This window comes from Corythoichthys intestinalis, chromosome 2 (genome assembly GCF_030265065.1).
Source record: "Corythoichthys intestinalis isolate RoL2023-P3 chromosome 2, ASM3026506v1, whole genome shotgun sequence".
NCBI lineage: Eukaryota > Metazoa > Chordata > Actinopteri > Syngnathiformes > Syngnathidae > Corythoichthys > Corythoichthys intestinalis.
In genome coordinates this window covers 23,544,302-23,564,826 of record NC_080396.1, presented here as the reverse complement: position 1 = coordinate 23,564,826, position 20,525 = coordinate 23,544,302, and the positions used below count along the sequence as shown (strand labels likewise).

Genomic DNA, 20,525 nt, shown 5'->3' with positions numbered 1-20,525 from the left:
CATTTTGAGTAAAGATTCCAAGTACAACTGTGTTTTGCTTTGATGATTACATATACCTGTATTGAGAAGTGACTTCCTTTTTCACCCTTCGGGCAGGAAACATCTGCTTCATGGGTTGTAAGTAGAGAAGAGGACTTGGCCATGGATGTCCCCAACTAACGCCCACACTGCATCAGCTAAAATGCAAACATGATCATACCCAAATACTGTACCGTGCTCAGGGTGGGGTCGTCATTTAGAAACTGACAGCTTTACATAGCCATTTCAGATCGCACCAGACAACACATGCAAAGTGACACTGATAGCTTGAACTCATGGGCCAGGTGAGCACGACTCGGAAGCTTTTTCTTTAGACAACACATTTGCAGCTCTTCTTTATGCAGTCTTTGCAGAAACATTACCCACCCAAGCTTTTCCCTGGAGATATCGTGGAGTATCCAAGGAACAAATACTTCTCCCACTTCGCCATCTACTATGGGGAGAGGGATGGCGTTCGCTATGTGGCTCACCTGACATCTCGAGGTATAGTGGATACAAAAATTACACAGCCCTGTTTATATTTTTGTTGAGTGATTTAAAAAAAAAAAAAACTACATAATGTTTTGAGACATTTTTCTGAACCAAGGTTGAACTTTCTGGCGATAATTCCAAATTGTGTGTTTGGCACAAACTCAATTACAGTAAGGAGCAGAAGTATTTGCACACCTTGTGATTTCGCAAGTTCACCCACTTAGAAAATAGGCATTCTGAAATTTCAGTCATGGATGCATTTCCACTCACAGACATAATGTAAAAAAAAAAAAAAAATCACAGAAATCCTATTTTACGATTTAAAAAAAAAAAAAAATATTTGTAATTTATTGGGGTTATAAGTATTTGTACCCCTGAGAATCAGTAATAATTATAACACTCAAAGAGTTGTCAGTGTACCTTAAAAAAAAGTCCACCTTTATCCCATGAGTAACCACCCACCCACCAAACATTTGAGCTCAATATTGTCACTGGTGTACCCCACAGTCTGTCATAATCCAACTGCTACCATGGGCAAGAACAGAGAGCTTTCGAAAGACACCAGAGAGAAAAAATGTTGAGCTCCACAAAGCTGGAAAAGGCAATGGAACAATTGGAAAGCAGCTTGGTGAAAGTAAATCAACAACTGCAGCAATTATTAGAAAATGGAAAACATGACTGATAATCTACCTCGGACTGGGGCTACATGTAAAATCTCTCCTCGTGGGGCATCACTCATGATGAGAAAAGTGAGGACTCAGTCTAGAACTACACGGCAGGAGCTGGTCAATGACCCGAAGAGAGACGGATGCACAGTTTCAAAGGCTATTGTCAGTAGAAAAACTATGGTGCAATGGTTTAAAATCATGCATTGCTCAGAAGGTTCCCCTGGTGAAGCCAGCACATGTGAAGGCCCGTCTGAAGTGTGCCAGGGACCATCTGAATGATGCAGAGGGGTCATGGGAGAAAATCATGTAGTCAGATGTGACCAAAGTAGAACTTTTTGGCTCAAACTTTACTCGTCGTGTGTGGAGGAAAAAAAAGGATGAGTCCAATCCCTAAGAACACCATCCCCACTGTGAAGTATGCTTTGCTTTGGGGCTGCTTTTCGGCAAAGGGGACAGGACGACTGTACTTTATAAAGCAGAGAATAAATGGTGAAATGTATTGTCAGATTTTGAGCCACAACCCCCTTCCCTCAGTCAGAGACTTGAAGATGAGTCATGGCTGGATCTTCCAACATGACAACGATCCGAAGGACAAAGCCAAGCTGACCAAGGAGTGGCTGCGTAAAAACCATATCAAGGTTCTGGAGTGGCCTAGCCTGTCTCCAGACTTCAATCCAATAGAAAATCTTTGGATGGAGCTGAAACTTCGTGTTTCTCAACGACAGCCCCGAAACCTGACAGATCTAGAGAAGATTTGCATGGAGGAATGGGCCAAAATCTCTGTTTCCATATGTGAAAACCTGATGAACAACTACAGAAAGCGTCTGACCTCTGTAATTGCAGACAAAGGCTTCTGAACTAAATATTAGCGCTGATTTTGTTAGGGGTACAAATACTTATGAACCCCAGTAAATTACAAATAAATTATTGAAAAATCATACGATGTGAGGTCTGGATTTTTTTTTTTTTTTTTTTAGATTATGTCTCTATGAGTAGAAATGCATCTATGATTGAAATTTCACACCTCTACCTATTTTCGAAGTGGGTGAACTTGCAAAATCACAAGGGGTGCAAATACTTCTGCTCCTCACTGTATAAGTGAGTGGGTAGACCGTTATGCATCAATCTCATTATTTCTTCCTCTTTCGATATGTCTCTCAGCCATACCCATTTTTTTAATAGCCACTTTTTCATTGAATTCAGATTCTGACTCCAAGCTCCCGCTTTTTGGTCGGGCCTTAAGGTCAGAAGTCAAGCTGGATCCAATTGAGCTGATTGGGAAGAAGTACAAGGTGATGCGCCATATACTAGTCCTTCTCAAAAAAATTAGCATTTTGTGATAAAGGTCGTTATTTTCTGTAATGTATTGATAAACATTCGACTTACATATATTTTAGATTCAATCACACAACTGAAGTAGTTCAAATCTTTTATTGTATTAATATTGATGATTTTGGCAAAAAAAGTCAAGAAAATACAAAAATCCCTATCTCAAAAAATTTGCTTATTTCACCCGACCAATACAAAAAAGTTTTTTTTTTTTTTTAATACAAAAAAGTCAACCTTCAATTAATTATATCAGCTATGCACTCAATACTTGGCCGGGAATCCTTTTGCAGAAATGACTGCTTCGATGCGGCGTGGCTTGGAGGCAAACAGCCTGTGGCACACCTGAGGTATTATGGAGGCCCAGAATGCTTCTATAGCTGCCTTAAGCTCATCCACAGTGTTGGCTCTGGTGTCTCTCAACTTCCTCTTCACAATATCCCACAGATTCTCTATGGGGTTCAGGTCAGGAGAGTTGGCAGGCCAATTGAGCACAGTAATGCCATAGTCAGTAAACCATTTAACAGTGGTTTTGGCACTCTGAGCAGGTGCCAAGTCGTGCTGAAAAATGAAATCTTCATCTCCATAAAGCTTTTCAGCAGATGGAAGCATGAAGTGCTCCAAAATCTCCTGATAGCTAGCTGAATTGACCCTGCCCCTGATAAAACACAGTAGACCAACACCAGCAGGTGACATGGCACCCCAGACCATCACTGACTGTGGGTAATTTACACTGGACTTCAGGCATTTTGGCATTTCCTTCTCCCCAGTCTTCCTCCAAACTCTGGCACCTTGATTTCCGAATGACATGCAAAATTTGCTTTCTTCTGAAAAAAGTACTTTGGACCACTGAGCAACAGTCCAGTGCTACTTCTCTTTAGCCCAGGTCAGGCGCTTCTGCCGCTATTTCAGCTTCAAAAGTGGCTTGACCTGGGGAATGCGGCACCTGTAGCCCATTTCCAGCACACGCCTGTGCATGGTGGCTCTGGATGTTTCTACTCAGACTCAGTCCACTGTTTCTGCGGGTCCCACAAGGTCTGGAATTGGCCCTTCTCCACAATCTTTCTCAGGGTGCGGTCACCTCCTCTGGTTGTGCAACGTTTCCTGCCACACTTTTTCCTTCCCACAGACTTCCCACTGAGGTGCCTTGATACAGCACTCTGGGAACAGCCTATTCACTCAGAAATTTCTTTCTGTGTCATAGCCTCTTGCTTGAGGGTGTCAATGATGGCCTTGTGGACAGCAGTCAGGTCGGCAGTCTTGCCCATGATTGCATTTTTGAGTAATGAATCAGGCTGGGAGTTTTTAAAAGCCTCAGGAATCTTTCGCAGGGGTTTTGAGTTAATTCGTTGAATCAGATGATTAGGTTAGTAGCTTCTCTAGAGTACTTTTTCATGATATGTTAATTTTTTGAGGTAGGGATTTTTGGTTTTTCTTGACTTGTTTGCCAAAATCATCAATATTAAAACAATAAAAGCCTTGAACTACTTTAGTTGTGTGTAATGAATCTAAAATATATGAAAGCCTAATGTTTATCAGTACATTACAGAAAATAATGAACTTTATCACAATATGCTAATTTTTTTTAGAAGGACCAGTAATGTATGATTACAAGTTCAACATGAAAATGAAAAAAAAAAATGCTGTTTAGGTGAACAACATGCTGGATGACTGCTTCCCGGCCAGAGATTATCACAGTGTTGTTAAACAAGCCATTGATGACATGATGGGACAGGAAGTGACCTTTGACATTTTGTTCCACAACAGCGAGCACCAGGCGACACTCTTCAGATATGGAGTAAAGAAGTCACAGCAGGTTAAAGCTGTAAAAAAAAATCATGAACACAATTTAATGTGTTTAACCTACAATGCAAATTAATCTGTTGCAGATTGAGAGAATATATGAACACATCAAGCCTGCATGGGAGAAGTTGTTTGAGGAGAAGAAGCTGTGAAAGTTCTTCAGATGACGATCTCAATAATAACTGCTGTAAATTGACAATATTAGAATATTAGATCATACAGTTTGAAACTCATTCATTCATTCATTTTATCAAGTCGTTTTGTTGCTTTCACTGAAATATATTGAATTTTCCCTTTTAAGAAAACGTTATAAACTGGTATATTTTGACAAATAAAAATATTTTTTGTTGAGAGCCCCATTGAGGTTCTTTTTGCCAGTTTGTGGATCTTTAAGTACAGTTCTCGCGATATTGGCGCAACTGATGGGTGCAAGAGTATTGTTGTCGCGATATTAGAGCAACTGATGGCTGCACGAGCGAATGTGGAACTCCGATTTATTTGATGGTTTTCAACAACACGCGCAAATTGCAATGGCAGCAGTGCTCCCTGCTAAATAAAGTGCAAGGCGTTTTATAAAATTCTCTTGAAGACCGCACGAACGGACTCCAAAATGGACGCCGGCGAAGGTAATATGATTCAACATGCTAAACGGCTAGCTTACAACGGTACTAATAATGTTCAAATGCACTTCAAACCAGCTTAATAAGACCTATGATATTGTGTTTATGTGTATTTTTTAAGCGTTCTTGTAGGTTTGGTCATAATAGAGTACGATGTTCACACAAGCTAGACCCAAAACACCGGTCTCTCGGTGTCCATATGCTTCGACTCCCGACCGATCCTAATTTCACAACAAATACATCTCGTTTATCTATAGTGATGTAGGATTACAAATGTAAAATTGACTCCTGAATGAAATGTGAAATACTTTGTCACAGAAGCAATATTCAGATAAATCATATGCTGTAATGCTAACAAAAGCCTTTAAAATTCAGGAGGGTTTGAAAGACATTTAAATATTAAATACTGCGAGGCGAAATCACAGGTATTTGCTAATGTAATATAACCATAAAATTGAGACCTTCCCATTTGACTCCCTTAAATATTCTGCACTCTCCAATGAAGGCTGCCAATATGCAGGTTATAGTGTCTGTTTTCAATTACAGATGATATGGATGATGCAAAGAATGTTTTAGTATGATTTAAAGGTAAAAACACATTTATCGTCTGCATCACAGCAAAAGGATCTTAATACAGAATGACACTGAATTTCATGTTTAGGTACTCTTTCAACTAATCATATGCAAGTATCCCAGATTGCCTGCCCTTCTTTGTGAAGTTATCAATACCCAATGATCACATGCATCTGTCTGTGTATACAGCGCTCCAGACTATTTTTTACTAGGAGCAGAGTGGCCCCTAATTTAAAATTTTAGAGGCGCAAGCAGAAGATTCAAGGGTACACTGTAAATCGACATGCAAGGTTTTTCTGTAAACTTCACTATTTAAGCGATAAATACTTTTTTTTTAAAAATCATAAAAATAAAAACTTATGAATTTACATTTTTTTCTACTCTACATTTTATTCTCTATCAGTTTTAAGTATGGGTGAAAGTGGCTGGAATTTCTTGCCGGAACTCCCTCACGTAAAGGTCGGCAGGGAGGCTGAATTGTATTTTTTTGTTTTTTTCAAACCTCCTAAAACCAGCGAAATGCAGAAAAACCTTTTGCACAGTTATACCCTTAGCACACAATAAAACACAACAGGTTTTACACATTCATTTGGCTACTACATGTAATAAGGCATACACGACAAACTTATTTTCATTCAAAAAAAATTTTTCTTTCCATGATATGCAAAATAACATTATTTCCCTTCATTTTCTCACCTTTAAATGCAAAACCTCAATTTTAACTACTTTATAACATAAGAACATAGGCAAGGCAAGGCAAATTTATTTATATAGCACAATTCAACACAAGGCAATTCAAAGTGCTTTACATCACATAAAGACCATAAAAATCACATTTAAATCAACACAACGTAAAAACCAAGACAAATGATCGCATTTAATCACAGAATAAAAATGAATAAATAAAAATAAAACAAAGATAAAAAATAAAGCAAAAACTACTACTACTAATAATCATTGAAATCAGCAATGGAGATAAGCACAAGAGGAATAGAAGGCAGGTAGGTTGAAATATATACTGGACTGTCTCAGGAAATTAGAATACACAATATTCTAATTTTTTGAGACAGTCCTGTGTATATATACAGGACTGTCTCAGGAAATTAGAATACACAATATTCTAATACTGTCTCAGGAAATTAGAATATTGTGTATTCTAATTTCCTGAGACAGTCCTGTATATATACACAGGACTGTCTCAAAAAATTAGAATATTGTGTATTCTAATTTCCTGAGACAGTCCAGTAGACAGTTATGGATATGCAGTGCCAAACAAAAGCGTTTTTAGCCCTGATTTAAAGGAGCTAACAGTTTGAGCATACTTCAGACGTTCGGGTAACTTGTTCCAGAGGTGAGGAGCATAATAACTAAATGCTGCCTCACCCTGCTTGGTTCTTGTTCTTGGAACATGCAGAAGACCCGTTCCAGACGACCTTAGGGGTCTAGATGTCTCATAGGAATCTAACAAGTCAAGCATGTATTTTGGTCCAAGGCCATTAAGTGTTTTGTAGACGAGCAGTAGTATTTTATAGTCTATCCTTTGACTCACTGGAAGCCAGTGTAGCGATTTCAAAACCGGTGTAATGTGGTCCAGCTTCCTTGTATTTGTGAGGACTCTGGCTGCAGCATTCTGTACTAGCTGCAGCTTCCTGACTGATTTTTTATCAAGACCTGTAAATATACCGTTGCAGTAGTCCAATCTGCTGAAAATGAATGCATGCATAAGTTTTTCCATGTCTTGTTGAGTCAGAAGCCCATTAATTCTGGTTATATTTTTTAGGTGGTAATAAGCGGATTTAGTGACGGACTTTAGATGGCTATCAAATTTTAGGTCTGAGTCAATAATTACGCCAAGGTTTCTGACTTGATTTGTAGCTGTAAGTGACATTGTGCTAAGTTGGCTGCTTATCTTTGACCTTTCCTTTTTTGGACCAAAAATGATCACCTCTGTCTTCTCCACATTTAACTGGAGAAAATTCTGGCACATCCATTCATTGATTTGACGAATGCATTTACTCAGGGAGACTAAGGGACTATAATCATGTGGGGACACAGAAATGTACAGTTGTGTGTCATCTGCATAGGCGTGATAGGAGAAGTCATACTGTTCCATTATCTGAGCTAACGGAAGCATATAGATGTTAAATAAGAGTGGTCCAAGAATTGACCCTTGAGGGACTCCACACGTGAATTTGGTTCGTTGTATGTTCATTAAAATTTAAGCTAATGTAAACATTTCCTTTTTTTAATCATAATGATATAAGTAACATATATTAACAAACATAAGTACAAATGACTCTTATATTATGCACATTGAACTATATGTATATACAGGTAGTCCCCGGTTTATGAACGAGTTCCGTTCCCGCGCTGGCGATGTAACCCCAATTTCTGCTTAAGTCGGAATTAACCCTTTAAATACCTCTACATTTAAAAAAAATCCAAAAACTCTTTAGTTTTTTGTAAAGTTAAGCAAAACTTTTGAGCGATGCCTCACCGTGTCATTGGTTGTAATCACGTTGCAATGCAAAAACACGTGCTTCTTGTGGCTTCTTCTTCGTGGTTTTTGGCAGCAGTTTTTTTCCGCTCGGTGGTCATGGCATCGAAACATGGAACCGAAATTTAAAAATTTGAATGGTTCCGGGAGAACCAGAGTGTTAGAACTGGGTCCCATCAATGTTCGATGCCCAACCCTAGTCCTGAGAATTCTTCCCTTTATGGCATCCCTAGCGTCCTACTAATAGTCCTGTGCTTCACACTGCAGGTATGAGTTGTGCCACACCCACAGATGAGATAAATGGAGCTGGCAACTTGATGGACTTCCTGGAGGAGCCTTTCCCAGACGTGGCCACGTATGAAGACTTTCACACCATCGACTGGCTGAGGGAGAAGTCCAGAGATACTGACCGCCACCGCAAGGTTGCAGAAAAAGTCTCTCTTTATTGTGCTGCTGCCTCTCACTATCAGTGAAACTTTGGCTGATCACATTTTTTTTGTCCATCTCAGATCACCAGCAAAAGTAAAGAGTCCATATGGGAGTTTACCAAAAGCCTGCTGGATGCTTGGTCAGGATGGGTGGTCATGCTGCTTATTGGATTACTCTCAGGTTTGGCAGGGGCATCTGTGTCTGTTATTGTATTCACAGCTCTTCGTTAAACAAGACAAGAATGACTATTTTATTGCTTTGCACTTTGCACAATTATTTTGGAATGACCCGGATGTGCGCTTATGTCTTGTGCAGGTACGTTGGCTGGAGTCATCGATTTGGCGGTGGACTGGATGACCGACTTGAAGGAGGGTGTATGCCTGTCCGCCTTCTGGTATAGCCACGAGCAGTGCTGCTGGACATCCAACGAGACAACATTCGACGACCGTGACAAGTGTCCGCAGTGGCAGAAGTGGGCGGAGTTGATAACAGGCCATTCTGAGGTACGAAAAAGGGGGACCACCAGGCGGTCTAATGATCGTCGAGTGGAGTTCAAGATAGACACTCTCATTCTCTTACCCCGCTGGTGCTTATATTTTCTTTACCACCTATAAATTACGATATGCAGTGGTGCAAATAAGTATTTAGTCAACCACTAATTGTGCAAGCTCTCCCACTTGAAAATATTAGAGAGGCCTGTAATTGTCAACATGAGTAAACCTCAACCTTGAGAGACAGAATGTAAAAAAAACCCCAGAAAATCACATTGTTTGATTAGTAAAGAATTTATTTGCAAATCATGGTGGAAAAGAAGTATTTGGTCAATACCAAAAGTTCATCCCAACACTTTGTTATGTACCCTTTGTTGGCAATAACGGAGGCCAAACGTTTTCTGTAACTCTTCACAAGCTTTTCACACACTGTTGCTGGTATTTTGGTCCATTCCGCCATGCAGATCTCTTCTAGAGCAGTGATGTTTTGGGACTGTCGTTGGGCAACACGGACTTTCAACTCCCTCCACAGATATTCTATGGGGTTGAGATCTGGAGACTGGCTAGGCCACTCCAGGACCTTGAAATGCTTCTTACGAAGCCACTCCTTTGTTGCCTTGGCTGTGTGTTTGGGATCATTGTCATGCTGAAAGACCCAGCCACGTCTCATCTTCAATGCCCTCGCTGATGGAAGGAGATTTTCATTCAGAATCTCTCGATAAATGGCCCCATTCATTCTTTCCTTTACACAGATCAGTCGTCCTCGTCCCTTTGCAGAAAAACAGCCTCAAAGCATGATGTTTTCACTCCCATGATCCACAGTGGGTATGGTGTTCTTCGGCTGCAATTCAGTATTCTTTCTCCTCCAAACACGAGAACCTGTGTTTCTACCAAAAAGTTCTATTTTGGTTTCATCTGACCATGACACATTCTCCCAGTCCTCTTCTGGATCATCCAAATGCTCTCTAGCGAACCGCAGACGGGCCTGGACGTGTATTTTCTTCAGCAAGGGGACATGTTTGGCAGTGCAGGATTTGAGTCCCTGGCGGCGCATTGTGTTACTGATAGTAGCCTTTGTTACTGGTGTCCCAGCTCTCCGTAGGTCATTCACTAGGTCCCCCCTTTTGCTCACCGTTCTTGTTATCATTTTGACGCCACGGGGTGAGATCTTGCATGGATCCCCAGATCAAGGGAGATTATCAGTGGTCTTTTTTATATGTCTTCCATTTTTTAATAATTGCTCCCACAGTTGATTTCTTTACACCAAACGTTTTACATATTGCAGATTCAGTCTTCCCAGCCTGGTGCAGGTCTACAATTTTGTCTCTGGTGTCCTTGGACAGCTCTTTGGTCTTGGCCATAGTGGAGTTTGGAGTGTGACTGACTGAGGTTGTGGACAGGTGTCTTTTATACCTATATTGAGTTAAAACAGGTGCCATTAATACAGGTAATGAGTGGAGCCTCGTTAGACCTCATTAGAAGAAGTTAGACCTCTTTGACAGCCAGAAAGCTACTTGTTTGTCGGTGACCAAATACTTATTTTCCACTCTAATTTGGAAATTAATTCTTTAAAAACCAAACAATGTGATTTTCTGTTTTTTTCCCCACATTCTGTCTCTCATGGTTGAGGTTTACCCATGTTGACAATTACAGGTCTCTCTGATCTTTTCAAGTAGGAGAACTTGCACAATTGGTGGTTGACTAAATACTTGTTTGCCCCACTGTATATATACATGTATGTATGTATGTATGTATGTATGTATGTATGTATGTATGTATGTATGTATGTATGTATGTATGTATGTATGTATGTATGTATGTATGTATGTATGTATGTATGTATGTATGTATGTATGTATGTATGTATGTATGTATGTATGTATGTATGGATAAAATATACAAGGTTGGTACGTGTCCTTGAAATCTTAAAAATTCTTGGATTTCATTGTCGCGTTTTCAAGGTTTGAAAAATGCTTGAATTTTGCGTAAAGTTGTCTGTTGCAAACTTGTCTAAAAATATGAATAATTAAGTTAAGGAAAATCAAATAAATTTGCTTCATCGCTGCTACACGATTGTTCTGAAGTTGCTTTCACATGATGTCCCGCGTCACATCAACAGTGCATTTGAATGCGTGCATGAGTAGTTTGGTGTTTAATCAAGTGAACAGTATACAAATAAGTAGTATCAAAAATGAAAACATGTGCATTTGCTGTGGTTTAGTACAATACTTTTATCCACGAACAGTTTTTTTCTTTTTTCATGACCTTCACGCCCCCTCTGCCATTCGCAGTTTACCGGCTCACTGAGAACATTGTTTCCGGTTCAGCACAACAACACCGCCGTTTTCAAACATTCGCAAACGTCTTCTGTGGCGCCTACGTGTCAACATTTGTCAACAACATTTATTGTTCAATATTGATTAGCTGTAGCTGCAAATTCCATTCCATCTCCTTTACCATTGCTGTTAATGACCGTAGAAAAACTAAAGGAATTCGAGAAGAGTCCCCCAAAACTGTACAAAGACAAAGCCACACCCTTCTGGTGGCATGGCAGTGAATTACAATGACGGTGTGGGGTCTACGGCGTTGCTCCACCGTCGCCGCAACGCAGAAACATAAGTCAGCCTTAAATCACAAGCCAATTGTTCCCTCTAGTGCGCGTAGGTTATATTTAATCCTGAGTATAAATCGCAGGCCCAACCAAACTATGAAAAAGAAGTGTAATTTATCACCTAGAAAATATGGTACATTTAACACTTTGTGCTTGAAATATAAACACATCAAATCATTCTTTTTAATGTGGCATGTCACGTTTGATATTTCTTAGGGAGCGGGACCATATGTGTTAAACTACTTGTTGTACATCCTGTGGGCTCTTTCCTTCTCCTTCCTGGCTGTGTCACTGGTGCGAGTTTTTGCGCCGTACGCTTGTGGCTCAGGGATCCCAGAGGTAAGCTCTTAATGGGGAATTCGGATTTCTTAAATGCTGGAGAAAAAACTGACCTGAAGCATTTTTAGATCAAGACCATCCTCAGTGGTTTCATCATTCGTGGTTATCTGGGAAAATGGACACTGCTTATCAAGACTGTCACGCTGGTTCTCGCCGTCTCGTCGGGTCTCAGCCTGGGAAAGGAGGGTCCTCTGGTCCATGTCGCATGTTGCTGTGGGAATCTTTTCTGCAGCATCTTCTCCAAGTACAGCAAGAATGAGGGAAAACGACGAGAGGTACTGGGCTGAATGTTGACCCTCACATGGTAAGCTAAAACATACTTGCTCATTTGGAGAATTACTGAATGTGCAGGTGTTATCAGCGGCAGCGGCAGCTGGTGTGTCTGTGGCTTTTGGTGCACCCATCGGAGGTGTTCTCTTCAGCCTGGAAGAGGTGGGTTTCCTGATTCCCGTACCGCATATTTTGGACATCAGCACTTCTCAAGGGCTCCCAAGTAATATCTTGTCATGCAAACACACTATGCTATATTTTTATTACTTACACCATTTTTTTTAACGTGACCATTAAGATCCACCTCAGCAGGGGGAGTTGAAGTATTATTCCTCATCCATGCATAATTTGCAGGAACATTTTGCGTTCACAAAATGCTATATATATTTTTTATCCCTCACACCATGTATTGCAAACTGTATCTCCGCTCAAGCGCACACACATATCCCACTGAATGAACTTAAAGCCACCCATTAGGCGTAGGTACAGACATTTAATGGCTCTCGCGGGATGTTAAAAGTCTTAAATTTACACATTTTGTTTAACCCACCTGTCAGATTTGGCTGAGAGTACCTACTGGTATTCCCCAAAATGCCAGGTTCTTCAGGGTTAAGTGTTTTCAAGAGGCAATGAATTTCGTCTGGTCGGTCTTAAATTGCTTTATTTTCAATTAGCGCTGCAATACATGAAGTTATTCCTGAAAAATGTTGTGAGATTCTAGGAGTTAATGTTTGTATGTTTTTTAGCTGTTGACTTCAAAACTTGCAATGGAATTGGCATTAAATTCTATTCTAAGTACAGTGGTACCTCGACATTCGATCTTTTTAACATCTGACGTAAAATTTGACTCGCCATTTGTTTCTACGTCCGACAACATGCTCGAAATACGACGATTTATGACAGCGCCACAATGTCTTTGTTTTCCCGCAAGACGGACGCACGGTGGATATTATTGTGAGACAAAATCAACATAGGTTCCAGGAATGTTAGTGCAGGTAGTGGAAAAAAAAAAAAAAGGTGACGCTTACCATTGAAATGAAGATGGAAATGATAGAAAAATATGAGCGTGGTGTGCGCGTCCGTGAATTGGCTCGACAATACGGCCGTAGAATGTCTACGATCTCGACGGTTCTCCTCCGACCTCAGTTTGCCAGTCTTTATAAGTTAACGTGACAATATTAACATCCCCCAAAAAATTGCCAGCTTCGTCAGGTTTTTAATCATTTATTTCAGATCTTTTGCAACACAACACACCTCCTGTCCACCGCAGTTGACGCCAACAACAACATTAAAAGAAAAAGTAAACTCTCTACCGCACCTATCTCACTGGCACGTCAGCCACACTGTGCGTTCAGGTACATTATTATTGTAATGTAAATGTATTATTATACCGATATAACTGATATACCTGTTTTGCTATGTGTCATTGCAATTTGTTATAGTACCAGCAGTATTAAGGATTTGGTGTAGGTTTTCGGGCTGTGTAATGAATGAATGGAATTATAATGTATTCTTATGGGAAAATCCTGCTCGACATACGACCATTTCGACTTACAAACAAGGTCCTGGAACGAGTGAACTTCGTATGTAGAGGTACCACTGTAGGCTTAAAAAGGTCTTAAAACGTCTCGAGTTTATTTTGACAAAACCCCGTATTTATTGCTCTGCATGCATAAGTAGTGCATCTTCCTCTGGATGGTGTAGCGCTGAACTCAGCTTCCTAACTGTACAGTGTAAATTGCTACTTTTGCTTTAAAAAAAAAAAAAAAAAAAACACAACTGTTTTGGCTTGTATTTAATATTTACACCATACATTACAGAACTAGGAGAGCTTTTTGGCATCTCCCTGGCTAACTGGGTAGTTTAGCCCTGTGGCCAGAAATGTGCGAGAGACCCCAAGTTGGGGAGACTGAACACAGTCCTCATACAAATGACCAATAAAACTAACTTTAAAAACCATTCCAAAGAACATATTAAAGCTCAATCAACCCTATTTCTTGCAGGTCAGCTACTACTTCCCTCTCAAGACTTTATGGCGTTCCTTCTTTGCCGCATTGGTCGCTGCTTTTACTTTGCGCTCCATCAACCCATTTGGCAATAGCCGCCTTGTACTGTTCTATGTGGAGTACCACACGCCGTGGTACATGGCCGAGTTGGTGCCCTTTATCCTGTTGGGCGTTTTCGGTGGCCTTTGGGGTACCCTTTTCATCCGCGCCAACATTGCCTGGTGCCGGCGAAGGAAGACCACCCAGCTGGGGAAATATCCGGTCCTGGAGGTCATCGCAGTAACAGCTATCACTGCCGTGCTGGCGTACCCCAATCCGTACACTCGGCGTAGTACCAGCGAGCTCATTTCTGAGCTCTTTAACGACTGCGGCGCACTGGAATCGTCTCAGCTCTGCGACTACATCAACAACCCTAACATGAGCCGACCCGTGGATGATATTCCGGACCGGCCGGCTGGCCCCGGCGTTTACAACGCTCTCTGGCAGCTGGCGCTCGCTCTCATCTTCAAAATCGTCATCACCATCTTCACCTTCGGCATGAAGGTCAGTCCAAGTCCATTTGCTTTTGATTTGTAAATCCATATATTTTGTTGATGCCGGCATCAAACTGAGTTTTTGTTATGATTGTTTTTTGCCACACATTTTTCGCTTGCATTTTATTGCTCTAAAGCAGGTGTCAAACTTATCTTTGTTGTGGGCCATATCATGGGTGTGATTTCATTCGGAAGGCCGTAATGAATGTCAATTAGGGCTGCTCTAATTAAGCAACAACATGCCTTATCAAAAGAATTGACTATTTTGATAGTCAATCGTTCAGAGACATTGTTGACCTAAAAATTCTCTAAATCCTCTTTTTTTGAGCCTCTTAATATTTTCTTATTTAAAATGCTTATGTCATTTTTTTTTTTGGGGTAAACTTTCAATTTCTTTTTTTTTTTTTAATGTATAATTTTTTTAACAAAGGAAAAAAAATATTTGTATTGTTGGTGTTCTTTCATTTAAAAAAAACAACAAGCTGTAAATATTCTCTCTCAATTTTACATTTTTTTTCTTTTTTTCTTTGGGGGGATAAACATTCCCTGATTCCTGTATTTTTTGTCTTTCACTGAGGACTGCATAAATTCTATAGAAATTTTATTTTTGAGAGAAAGTGGATGCACATGATTGCCTATTGCCGGCCACACAAAATGAAGTGGTTGGCCAGACACCTGTGTTCTAAAACACTGGAGTAACAACTGCAATGTCACCAGATTCCGTCAGGCCTCTTCATTCCCAGCATGGCAGTGGGCGCCATCGCAGGACGGATTGTGGGCATTGCAGTGGAGCAAATGGCATACCATCATCACGACTGGATCATCTTCAAAAGCTGGTGCCGACCTGGCGCGGACTGTGTCACACCTGGACTATATGCCATGGTGGGCGCTGCCGCCTGTCTGGGTAATGGAACATCTTGTTTTCTAATTGTTCCTGTGTAGAGTTTACATCGAGGGTGTCCAAACTTTTTTCTCCGAGGCACGCTTTCAGGAAAATCCAAGGATGTAAGGGCCAATTTGAAATCCGTCTTTCATTTGTACAGTATATCGTTATATGGTACAGCACTAATATGTACTGTATGTATGCATGCAGTTTTCTTTTTGGCAACCCTTTTAATTTTTGCCTTCATCCTTTGGATAAAAATACTTATTAATCATATGAAAATGTTTTCGTTTCCGTCTAATTTTCGTCGGTTAAACCTCCCAAAAATGTACATTTTGTCCCAAATCTTTCACAGGGTTTAGCTTCCCTTGAGTCAGCACAGAAGTCTGCATTTTTACATACCTTTTTTTTTTAACAACCCACTCACCCATTTCATGCATTCGGCAACTATTTACAACGCGCTACACTCCGCTCCGTTCCGAATGACGCAACAAATACGTTGCGGATCGCCTGTGATGCCCTCTGCATACGACTCTCATGTGGTACGTACACCCGCGGACTCTAGAGGCGTATGTGCAAAATGGAGGAGACGATAGGTGATCAGATCAACACAAAGTTTATTATTGTCACAATATTTTCAGGAAAGAAACACATTTTTAGTGGAGCAAATAAGTATTTAGTCAGCCACCAATTGTGCAAGGTCTCCTACTTGAAAAGATAAGAGAGGCCTGTAATGGTCAACATGGGTAAACCTCAACCATGAGAGACAGAATGTGGGAAAAAAAACAGAAAATCACATTGTTTGATTTTTTTTAAAGAATTTATTGACAAATTAGAGTGGAAAATAAGTATTTGGTCACCTACAAACAAGCAAGATTTCTGGCTGTCAAAGAGCTCTAACCTCTTCTAATGAGGTCCAAGAAGGTCTAACGAGGCTCCACTCGTTACCTGTATTAACTCACCTGTTTTAACTCATTATCGGTATGAAAGACACCTGTCGACAATCTCAGTCAGTCACACTCCAAACTCCACTACGGCCAAGAACAAAGAGCGATCGAAGGACACCAGAGACAAAATTGTAGACCTGCACCAGGTTGGAAAGACTGAGTCTGCAATTGGTAAAACGCTTGGTGTAAAGAAATCCTCTGTGGGAGCAATTGTTAGAAAATGGAAGACATACATGACCACTGATAATCTCCCTCGATCTGGGGCTCCATGCAAGATCTCACCCCGTGGCGTCAAAATGATAACAAGAACGGTGAGCAAAACTCCCAGAACCACACGGGGGGACCTAGTGAATGACCTACAGAGAGCTGGGACCATAGTAACAAAGGCTACTATCAGTAACACAATGGGCCGCCAGGGACTCAAATCCTGCACTGCCAAACGTGTCCCCCTGCTATAGAACATACACGTCCAGGCCCGTCTGCGGTTCGCTAGATAGCATTTGGATGATCCAGAAGAGGACTGGGAGAATGTGTTATGGTCAGATGAAACCAAAATAGAACTTTTTGGTAGAAACACAGGTTCTCGTGTTTGGAGGAGAAAGAATACTGAATTGCATCCGAAGAACACCATACCCACTGTGAAGCATGGGGGTGGAAACATCATGCTTTGGGGCTGTTTTTCTGCAAAGGGACCAGGACAACTGATCTATGTAAAGGAAAGAATGAATGGGGCCATTTATGAAGAGATTTTGAGTGAAAATTTCTTTCCATCAGCAAGGGCATTGAAGATGAGACGTGGCTTGGTCTTTCAGCATGACAATGATCCCAAATACACAGCCAGGGCAACAAAGGAGTGACTTCGTAAGAAGCATTTCAAGGTCCTGGAGTGGCCTAGCCAGTCTCCAGATCTCAACCCCATAGAAAATCTGTGGAGGGAGTTGAAAGTCCGCGTTGCCCAACGACAGCCCCAAAACATCACTGCTCTAGAGGAGATCTGCATGGAGGAATGGGCCAAAATACCAGCAACAGTGTGTGAAAAGCTTGTGAAGAGTTACATAGAACGTTTGGCCTCCGTTATTGCCAACAAAGGGTACATAACAAAGTATTGAGATGAACTTTTTATATTGACCAAATACTTATTTTCCACCAAGATTTGCAAATAAATTCTATAAAAATCAAACAATGTAATTTTCTGTTTTTTTCTCCACATTCTGTCTCTTATGGTTGAGGTTTACCCATGTTGACAATTACAGGCCTCTCTAATATTTTCAAGTGGGAGAACTTGCATAATTAGTGGTTGACTAAATACTTATTTGCCCCACTGTATGTGCCAAAAATGCCCTAAGGCCAATAATTCAGTTCAACACAAAGAAAAGCACACAATAACCCGTGGTTTGGCGTTCCAAGAACCAGTTCTATTTGTGCATTCGCACTTCACAGGCGCAAAAACTTATGGGTACACTTTTTCGCATGGTAACATCATTGTAAATACTTGTCAAATGCATGAGATGGATGAGAGGGTTGTCATTACAGGTGAGTGAAACCTGAATTATGTGCCTACTTAAAGGATGCCAGATCGTGCTGTGAAATCACACAATATGATTGAAATTGTGTCGCACTTCTGTCCAGTCTGGCGAAAATTTAGATCATATTCATCTCATTGTCGTCTCATTAGACAAAATTTAAAATTTGTCTTGTTATGCTTTAGTCTTCACAGACTCATATTTAGCTCATTACGGAAAACGTGTTTGTCGACGAAATATTTTCTTATCATTATTGACTAAAACAATTACCGGTATGTATGTAAATATGTGTGCGCGTGTGTGCATATATATATACTTCAGATGCTCGGGATTGCGTAAAAAAAAGATTGCGTTTTTAAAAAATATTTTTAAGTACCGTACAGGCCAAAATTTGGACACACCTCATTCAATGCAGCACAAAATGAAGGTCCAAACCCCATTGATAAAGCAATAAAGTCCACTAATTAACCTTGAAAAAGCATACCTGTGAAGTAAAAAAAACCAAACATTTTAGTTCAGTCTAAGTTATTTCACTTTTTTTTTTTTTTTTTTTTTTGCTGTGTACATACAGTAATTCCACACATGTTCATTCATAGTAGAGATGTCCCGATCAAATATTTTTGCACCAGAGTCTGAGTCACCTGATTTTGATAATCTACCGATACAGAGTCTGGATCCGATACTGAAAAAATGTGTTGTTCAAAAAAAAAAAAAATAAGAAAAGCATGTTACTGTCCCACTATATTACTGTTAAACAACAATAACGGGGAAAAATACTTGTCTTTGTTAAATCCTTCATTCAGTGAGTCCCATCAAATCCGCTTAGGCTGCTGAGCACACTTACACACACGCCCCCATACACGCACACACACACACCCACACACACACACACGCACACACAATGATTTGCCACAGCATACTACTGTTAGTGTTTAACACACTCAACAATGATTGACACATGCGGCGTCTTGCAAGTCAGCACTCCCATGTTTCTCTGGCAAGATCAAAGCTTGAACGCCTGTCACTCATTGTTAACTTTAACAAGCAAACTCAGTGCACTGGTGAACAAGAAAAGCAGCATGAGGGAGAGTGGGAGGCTATATTCGCATGAAGCAAATTTGAAAATAAATTAAAAACCCGATCCTTTTCACCCGATTCCGTCCTCTGAAAAATGGTGCGATTGGCCCGATTTCCAATCACACAATTGGATTGGGACACCTCTAATTCATAGTTTTATTACCTTCAGTGAGAATTTACAATGTAAATAGTTATGAAAATATAGGAAACGCACGAATGAGAAGGTGTGTCTAAACGTTTGGCCTGTATCGTATTAACACATTGGCTTCCATCGATGGCGGGAGGCATCCAATTCATTTTGACTGATTCAAATTGATTGGACATCTATCGCCGTCAATGGCAGTGAAACATGATGCCACTCTTCCCTGTTTAAATGGATTTGATGTCTTTAACTGTCAATGGTAGTGAATCAGTTAACAGCTACAAGCAACAAAATAATCGAGGTGTGAGGATACTGCAAAAAAAAACCCATAAAATGTCCAGTGATGGCAAAAAAGGCAGTCGCAACCAAGAAGCTGAGAAGTGCAACAGAATGTAGGCTGAATTCAAGCTTCTTGTGCGGGCCATATTCAATGATATTTTCATAATTTGCAGCAGGCCGTAGTCTTGATACCCTCGTTTACATGTTTTTTATTTCCTGGCATTGTTTCAGGTGGGGTTACAAGAATGACTGTGTCATTGGTGGTCATCATGTTCGAGCTAACCGGCGGTCTCGAGTACATCGTCCCATTAATGGCGGCCGCCGTCACTAGTAAATGGGTGGCGGATGCCTTTGGGAAAGAAGGCATTTACGAATCGCATATCCAACTCAACGGGTACCCGTACCTGGATGTCAGGGACGAATTCACACACCGCACCCTGGCCGCTGATGTCATGCGACCACGTAGGAACGACCCGCCGCTTGCCGTCCTCACCCAGGACACTACCACAGTAGAGGATGTGGAGATGCTGATCAAAGACACGGATTACAACGGCTTCCCGGTGGTTGTGTCCAGAGATTCTGAGAGACTCATCGGCTTTGTGCAGCGCAGAGACCTCACGCTCGCAATCAGTGAGTCAGCTCGATTCTCCTTTGGGTTGGACGTTGTTTCGTTCGTCATAACTTTCACAAAGGAAAACATTTCTCCCCCAATTCCATGAGTCAAACCTTGAATAACAAGGGATTAAAAATATAGTAGTTCTCATGGGTTTCAATAGGCTAAAAGTGCAACAGAAAAAAGCTTCCAAGTTTCATTACACGGTACCCCGAGTTGGCAAACATAATGGCCCTCCGAAGGAAGCCATAAATTCAATTTGGCCCTCGACAATGATGAGTTTGTTACCCCTAGTCTATTAATATCTATTAACTAGCAAGGAGTACTGTACTTGGTGTCTCACCTATATTCAGACTAAAGCAATAAATGTTTGTTCTTGGTCTTA

At 40.7% G+C, this 20,525-nt stretch overlaps 2 protein-coding genes across 2 annotated transcripts in view; both read left to right on the top strand.

Moving 5' to 3' along the window:
- Positions 1 to 138: 138 nt before the first annotated feature.
- Positions 139 to 4,637, top strand: plaat1l (phospholipase A and acyltransferase 1-like). The gene is made up of 5 exons (XM_057859915.1): positions 139 to 323; positions 384 to 522; positions 2,382 to 2,470; positions 4,156 to 4,320; positions 4,394 to 4,637. The coding sequence occupies exons 1-5, from the start codon at positions 315 to 317 to the stop codon at positions 4,457 to 4,459; spliced, it is 468 nt and encodes a 155-aa protein (XP_057715898.1). The 5' UTR covers positions 139 to 314; the 3' UTR covers positions 4,460 to 4,637.
- A 111-nt stretch (positions 4,638 to 4,748) lies between these two features.
- The window catches only part of LOC130931238 (H(+)/Cl(-) exchange transporter 4), a 23,985-nt gene continuing 8,208 nt past the window's right edge, over positions 4,749 to 20,525 (top strand). Inside the window, exons 1-10 of the mRNA XM_057859856.1 lie at positions 4,749 to 4,933; positions 8,265 to 8,419; positions 8,507 to 8,606; positions 8,742 to 8,929; positions 11,745 to 11,867; positions 11,936 to 12,142; positions 12,219 to 12,299; positions 14,141 to 14,686; positions 15,394 to 15,580; positions 19,759 to 20,157. Coding sequence (XP_057715839.1) covers positions 4,918 to 4,933; positions 8,265 to 8,419; positions 8,507 to 8,606; positions 8,742 to 8,929; positions 11,745 to 11,867; positions 11,936 to 12,142; positions 12,219 to 12,299; positions 14,141 to 14,686; positions 15,394 to 15,580; positions 19,759 to 20,157 — 2,002 coding nt within the window. The 5' untranslated portion in view covers positions 4,749 to 4,917. The remainder of the gene's footprint in view (positions 4,934 to 8,264; positions 8,420 to 8,506; positions 8,607 to 8,741; positions 8,930 to 11,744; positions 11,868 to 11,935; positions 12,143 to 12,218; positions 12,300 to 14,140; positions 14,687 to 15,393; positions 15,581 to 19,758; positions 20,158 to 20,525) is intronic.